This window comes from Triplophysa dalaica, chromosome 24 (assembly GCF_015846415.1).
Source record: "Triplophysa dalaica isolate WHDGS20190420 chromosome 24, ASM1584641v1, whole genome shotgun sequence".
NCBI classification, from domain to species: Eukaryota; Metazoa; Chordata; class Actinopteri; order Cypriniformes; family Nemacheilidae; genus Triplophysa; species Triplophysa dalaica.
This window is the reverse complement of record NC_079565.1, coordinates 14,072,427-14,080,148: the sequence shown is the minus strand read 5'-3', so window position 1 is coordinate 14,080,148 and position 7,722 is coordinate 14,072,427. Positions and strand designations below refer to the sequence as shown.

At 35.8% G+C, this 7,722-nt stretch overlaps 1 protein-coding gene across 1 annotated transcript; it reads right to left on the bottom strand.

Annotated features, from left to right (window-relative positions):
• Positions 1-332: 332 nt before the first annotated feature.
• irx3b (iroquois homeobox 3b) lies at positions 333-2,896 on the bottom strand. The gene is made up of 2 exons (XM_056740213.1): positions 2,620-2,896; positions 333-1,891 (listed from the first exon to the last, which is right to left on the bottom strand). Exons 1-2 carry the CDS (start codon positions 2,797-2,799, stop codon positions 998-1,000), a joined length of 1,074 nt encoding a protein of 357 aa, XP_056596191.1. The 5' UTR covers positions 2,800-2,896; the 3' UTR covers positions 333-997.
• Between the last annotated feature and the right edge of the window lie 4,826 nt (positions 2,897-7,722).

Below are 7,722 nucleotides of genomic sequence, written 5' to 3'. Positions count from 1 at the left end.
CAGCTTTTTTTAAAAGAAATAATATTAATAATGAGACGTTTTTGATCCCTCATTCATTCATATTTTGGCCTTGGATAAACAATAATATACAACTGCACGACTCTAAACATTATCCATAGACTACTGCAGTTGCAATTGACGTCGGCATTTTCAGTTTTTAATATTCACAGCTTTAATTGACCAGGTTGAAATAGACGTGAACATTTAAGAATAAAATAAATAAATATTTTTGTATTTTAAAGATCAAATGCAAATCTTTCAAAAAACAGTCGACAATTAGGTGATTTTGGTTTAATAATCAAAATATAAGTATTTGTACAATATTATTCCAGGTACATTTTTCATTTAATTTACAAAATCATTTGAAATATTCATTTTCCCTCATATATAAATGAAGCTAATGCAAAATGTGAAGATTTTTGAAAGCAATAAAAACATCCAGTCATCTGAAATAACATTAATAGAGAATTCATCAAAACACTTTCCTAAACATAAATTCTGGTGTGACTTTATTGCGAATCCTTAAAACGGATATGCTACAATAAGACAAATCACAATTAATCGGAACAAAGCTGTGTGTATGTGTTTTAAGAAGGCTATGAGACCATTTGAGGACGAGACCCTTTTGAAAATCCCATACAGATACTGTGAAGTATCTCATACTGATATCGTAAAAACTATTTATTTAGATTCATGTTTTATGTATATATATGAATAATATCTGAATCAAACCGCCGTATAATTTTGATTATTTGTAATTTGAAGAAAAAATGTCTTCAAATGAGTCTTACAAATCAAACACAATGAAATGTAGCTGAACAAGTCGGCAATATAAAACACATCATATAATCTCATCATAATTGAAGAGCAAATAGACAGCTTTAATCTATTATAAATTCAGGGCATCATGTAGAAATGTAATATTTCTCTTATAGTTAAAAAATCTCCTGTGAGGAAGAAAAATATTAAAAACAAAAGTCTCTTAATGTCCGGTTTTTCATAAGTTGTGAGTCCTCTGCTCTCCATGCTTCATGTGTATGTGGTTTTGTAAGTTGGTTTGGTGTTTAAGTCCGAGGTAATGGCTGGTTAATGCCATCTGATGGGCAGAAAAAGCCATTTTGGTCCAGTTTTGAACATGGAGTGGATTTCTGACTGCCTGTGCATCACTGTTCCTCTGAATCCAAGATGACTTTGTGGGACTGTCCGGCGTTGTTGCAGTTTCAGCCAAAGACCAGATTTTTGGCTTTTGAGGTGGACTTATATTGTCTAAGGGCTGCTGTGCTGCCGGACTCTTTTTTATTTGGTCTCGATCAGCCTCGTGTGAGTTTGTATCAATTTGTTCTTTGATAATGTTGTTCACAAAACTCTTCTCAGCTTCTCTGTCATCATATTCCTCAGATGTATCAAAATCAGTCCGGTCGGACACTTTAGACACTGATTTCACATCATCCCCATATTCACAATCCTGCTTGTCTTCAAAATGTTCTGTGTCGATGTTCTCCAAGTCTATTTCCTCATCCTCATCTTTCCTGTCCACATCCTCGTTGTCGCTCGTGTACACGTTCCCTTCCTCATCAGTTTGTGTTTTGGGAACCCAGGTCATTTTGTTCTCTTTTTTCAGTCTTCGCCGGGCGTTGGCGAACCAGGTGGACACCTGAGTCAGAGTCATTTTAGTTATAATGGCCAACATGATCTTCTCGCCTTTCGTAGGATAGGGATTCTTTCTGTGCTCGCTGAGCCAGGCCTTCAGGGTGCTGGTGCTCTCACGGGTGGCATTCTTGGGTCGGGACGGATCTCCAAACTGATACTGATGTCCATATGGATAGAAGGCTGCGTGAGGGAACCCTGCATGCTGAACACCGGGACTGTCTTTGAACTCATATTGTGAGCCCTTCAAATAAAAACAAATATACATGAGCTTTTGTGTTTTTTTTTTTTTTGAGAAATCAAATTTTTCAATTCTTGATGAGCACAATCCAAAGCCATGAATAAGCAAATATTTTTAGGATTACTTTCTATGGCTAGTTCCTGTATTTCACATCTGATCAAGTAAAAATGTGCTTATAAATGTCATATTAAATACATGTATATGTACAAAACCAGATCATTTAATATTCATCACTAAAACAGGTTTGGCCAACTAATACTTTTAACAGTTCCAACAAAGAACCTGTCCTTATGCGAAAAAAATCTACTTGAGGATTTCATGAGTTGACCTTTGTGTTTCTAAATAAACATAGAAATAAATTATTGATAAGTTAGTTACATTGTAATTTTGGATCAGCAAATAAAAACTAATTAAATGCATTTCAGTTTTTTTATTGAAACTCTTTTTAAATTACAGGAATAGGTTGAAACATAAATGTTATGATCAGATCTTGTGTTCCTGTTTTTAAAAGCAACAGAACAAACAAAGTTCTGTAAAATAACGAAATATTTGAACTTCTCATTGCTACAAATCCTCTTTTTCTCTGCTTCTAGAAGTTCATTTTTATTTTATATACAATTAACATCCTTTGACTATACCGTCAGCTTTATAACATGTGCGTAATAATTTATACTTGAGTTCATTATAATTCTAAACATCGGTATTGTGATTATTGTAAATGTTTGACTCACCAGTTGGTTTAGTATGGAGAGGTCGCTTGAGTAGGGCAGGAAAGCGCTGTATCCGTGCGCATTGGTGAATGGTGTTCCATACATACTGGAGAGGACACTGGAGAGAGAGCCCGACGCGTTCAGATCCGCACCGGCTCGACCACCGGCCGGACCGTGCACCGGTCTGATGTACTTATACATGACTCTACCGATGAACAACAACCACCGATCGAGCCTCTGACACACGGGATTGAGTGAAACTCACGGAGAGTCACAGTCTGTCTGAGGTGCACTGAGGTCAGCCTCACATTGAGTGGGATTGTTCAAAACACGAATGTGATTGACATTTCTAGTGTCTCACAGGCCCCTCCCACCCCAAAACTCTCTCTATCTCTACTCGCTCGCTCTCTCGCTCTCTTACACACACACACGCACAACGTCTCCCTCTTTTTTTTGGATAATCTGGGACTTTGTTTCCTATTATGTTATAATTATATTAAATTATTTATATAAACATCGTTTAAACAAACGAGACAAACAACACACAACAAATAAATTGATATTTGCGACAGTCAATTTAAAGGTTTTAAATTATAATTTTATGAATTCTATATATTTAGCCTAAGAAATGTGTATTGATTTACAATCAGAAACATATCAACAATACTTTTTAATATGAAAACAGTTTTCTGGCAAAAAGCTAGGCTATGTATAAAAGAAGATGTATTAAAGCTCTGACACACCTTTGAAATTAATCCCGGTGAGATATGATTTATTATCATCTCAAAAAATCGCAATCACCGTATTATTTAGATTACACAAATCTTATTTCACCGTGAAGTATATGTGATTTTTGTTTTTGAGAGATTTACGTACACAAATACCCTTTAAAAAGATTTTATCGAGCCAAAGCCTAATATTACCACTGCCATTGCTTAAAATAACACAAAATAAATAACACGCAAGACGTACATTTTTTGTAGGTGATCTCAGACTAAGAATACATATAACGAAATAAGCAACGAATAAATTATAATATCTTATTTTTGACCAAAGTTCTACAGTCTTGAAAAACAAGTAACTCATGACGTCAGAGTCTATAGTGTTCATCTAATGTCAACCTTTCTTTTTGAAAGCTCAGTTCAAACAATCGTCTTGTCTTAGTCTTAGCCTATGTCTTATGTAACCTTCATTTTTTTTTAGATTGTCCAAAGAAGTTGTGTTTTTAATTAATTTCACAGGAATATATTGTAGATACATACTGATTTTGCACAGTAAAAAAAAAAATAATACGATAAAGTAGAATGCTATTGAAAATTTAAATTGTGCTGCTAACCTATTGATGGTTCTACTAAAGCTCTATTAAAGCAAATATGTGTGATGATGACTAAATATTTCGAAACATTTTATTTTAATTTGATGATTAAATAAAGTTGTACTTCCTGAGATACTAGAAGATGTGTATAAAAATAGATTTTCTTCTAAATAAGAAGCCTGGAAAGAACAACAGAAGATGTGCAAAGTTTAGAGTTTGATATCAGAAGATAAAACTCTGTTTAACTCTAAAGTCTCACATTTTTTTATTTATTTCAAATACAAAAATAATACAATAAATTATTTGACAAATTAATTAACTTCTTTCGTTGTTTACTCACTTTGTCACTATACAAAGCCACATTCTATTTTTATGAAACACAATAGTATATTTTATTAGAAGAATATTTGGACACCTGCCCATACAATGACATGTCTGACAAGCTCTGAAAAGGGAGGATGGCCAAAACATAGGTTGTATCTCAAATATCTGAAATCACCCACTTTAGACTTTACATGTTTGTGATACATTTAGTGTGTTTTCTTCCTTTTTGGAGATAAACCTGTTCGCTATGAACTGTCATTTGGAAAGAGATATTTTCTTTTGTTTGATGAAAAATATATAAAAGCATAAACAAAAGGTTTGGAACAACATGAGGATACGTAAATGATGCCAGAATTAACTTTCTTTGTGATCGGACCCATAACTCAAAGAACAAATACTGCACATGTTCAGATGAGGCAAAAAGTCTTCTGTGGCTTTAGTGACTCATATGAAGACCTCTTCATTGATCGCTGTGACCTGAAATATAAACAATCTGAAGACTGAAGAGTGTTTATAGAGCGAGATCAGATGCAATACTTTAACCCATTAGCATTGATTTGCACGCTGGACTCGGTAGGTGAAGTGCTAAAGAAAACCAAACAGAAATAGTGTCTGCAAATTACGTGAACATCATCACATGCTCCTTTTTACACCTGCTCTATCTTAGCCACAAACGGCTGGAATCTTTTGGAATCAATATTCTTCTTTCCTATTTAGTCAGGAGAACAATTTCCTTATGGCAGTCAAACGGATGAGCTCACAGCCAGTTATTCTTAAGTAATAGATACGGAGAAAACCCATCTCCCCTTCATACTAACAGAAGCGTTTGGCGTCTGCGTAAGGGTCACGGGTTAATGTGATGCACTCTTGCACGGTTTGTTTTCCTGCGAAGTTTAGATAAGTAGCTGACCAATGAAGCTTGTAATTACAATCTTCCGAAAACTGGCCCCAGATCAGTATAAAAATCTCTCCATCCAATTACAAGATGTAATATTTCTGCACTCAGGCTGGTAATGAGCTCTAATGCCTGTGCTGGAGTTAATCCCCATCGGATGGCGCACAGATCAGATGTTGCCTCTGTAATTAGACTGGCAGAAAATCATTATTTCATGTTTAAATAGAAAATGAGGTTGGTGGGGAAGTTAATTTCTCTCTGCTCTGTCAAGCATGGACAAGAATTTAATGATTTAATTACAGTTGTAAGCTCTCTGGATCACACTTAAATGGAGGCAAGTTTTTTTTTTTACCCTTTCTTGTTTGGCACAGTGGTGTAAAAGGCTGCGGTGGCTCAGAGCCTTTGACACAACCTTAAACACGGAAAATATCTATGTAAGGGCTTTTCATTATGATATCAACTGCCTCGTTTTTTGTCGTACAACTTTACCTTCCTGACATCGATGGCTTTTCAAAGAAAATTACTATGGCTTGATAACAAGCAGGGGAAAGTGGGGTAAGCTGTGTCACTCTTGGACTACAATTGGACAAATGAGAGATAAGACAAATGTGCCGTACATTTCAAAATATCTTTCAAAATATCTTTCAAATTATGAAATTAGATAAAGCATCTTCATCATACGGCTATAGAAAATCACTTTCTGAAAGTGGACCATTGCCATAACCCCCATGGTTAGACAGTTTTGTCAGGGGATAGAATCTTTAACATAGTGTAAGATTAGAGGAAGGGCTATTTGTGTTAATAGTTTACTGTGTCGACAATTTACTCAAAACAATTGACAGAAGCGACGTTGGTTAAATACTGTACCTAATATGCATAACTTGGACCTCAATAAAGGGAATTAAAGCTGTGCACATGAAAAGAACACAAGATAGAAGTGTTTGACATCGAGTAAATCATGGAATGTTTTTGCGTTTCCATGCAAAAACATCATTTTGGGAGTTGAATTGATTTTTTACTTCTGCAAGAGAAACGCAAAGTTATGTGTTTAGGGAAAAGGCTCCACAGTTTTAGAAATTGTGTCTGCGCAACTGTCAAAAACTGTGAATGAGGACATCTGTGTGGTCTACAATTCACTGACAGTGTATAAAACTGACATCCAGCCACAGTCCAGTGCCAATATGAAAGAATAGAGTTTAGCATTCAGAGGTTTTATGTGTCACTCATTGACAGCCCCCCTCCCCGTTTCTGTTTCATATTCAAAAATGACCCCTTGTTGGTTCTCCCTCAGGAACAGCTTGCATTGCAAAATAAATGTCCAAATTGGAATAATTCCTTGCTGAGCAATAGATGTGTTTCTCAAATCAGTTTACAAAGTAGCATTAACTTTCATAGTATTTAAACATATTGGTTTTTATTTTTGCGGTAGTATAGTGATACAGTGTCTTGTTTATTGACAGTTTGAGTGACTGCGCGCATGTGTGTCTGAGTAAATTAGTTTGGGAGCATGTGTCATTTTAAGACACTAGTGAGATGTGCTCTGGCAAACAGACAAATCTTACAGAATGCTGTTAAAGTCATGTGTGTGAGATGTGCACACACATTTTCAGTATTTACCTAAAAAGGAATTTTTGAAACAAAGGCATGGAAATATTATCTTTGATTTTTCTATTTTTGTGAATGTCAGTGTTGCTGGCCTGTGCAACAGCCATGTCCATAATGCTAGGGTGTTGTTTTTGGTGGTTGCCAGGGAGTTGCCGTTGGATTGTTAAAGGGTTGCTAGCATGTTCCTACAGTATGTGGTTAGGAAAATTAGTATTAGCTGGAAATCAGAATCATTTTTAGTAATTTGTTTTCTGTAGATTTTGTAATGCAACTTTTTTACAATATTGAGAACGTAACCTGTAAATTTCACAGTGAATTGCACAACGCATGAAATCAAGCTTGAAACATTTGCTTTCACACCTGCTTTCCATATAAAGTTTGTGTCGTGCCTATATTTAGCATTTGAGCTTGTACAAATTCATAATGCATACTCCAATAGTACCCACTAACTATAATGTCATCTGAATATTAAAACATTACAATCACTAATCGCGGCAGACTGCCACACAAGTACATTCCTTTCAAAGAACCTGGCACAATACGACAACCCCCTCAATAGACACCAAACACGCATTGTAATGTAAAACATGCCGGGCAGGAAAAGGCAATTATTATTTTAAGAGAATGATTACAATCTGAAATGAAAGGACCTCTGTGGTCCGCTATTTTTACGAGGGGAAGATTAATCTCTTGCAATCTGTACAATCATAATCAGCACTGTCCCTCACACCTGGGCTTCCAGTGTGTGTGGCGATGATCGAGAGAGAGTAAAGTAATTAATGACTCTCGCCCTACGGCTGACAGTAATGGATTGGCTGCTATCAGCGTTGGCCATCCGTTAGTTCGTGGGAAAATATCAGAGCTACCCACTTTGATGGGATTGAGCGAGACTTCATCAAATAAGGTTTTCCAGTTAAGTCATCTTGACTTCTTGACTGATTGTAAGGGCTCCTCAGGGTAGGTTACGTTGGCCAGAAATGTCTTA

Coding starts and splice junctions, on each gene's coding strand:
- irx3b (XM_056740213.1), bottom strand. CDS start 2,799: ATGTATAAGTACATCAGACCGGTGCACGGTCCGGCCGGTGGTCGAGCC. Junction 1,892..2,619: donor TCTCCATACTAAACCAACTG/GTGAGTCAAACA, acceptor TTTTATTTGAAG/GGCTCACAATATGAGTTCAA.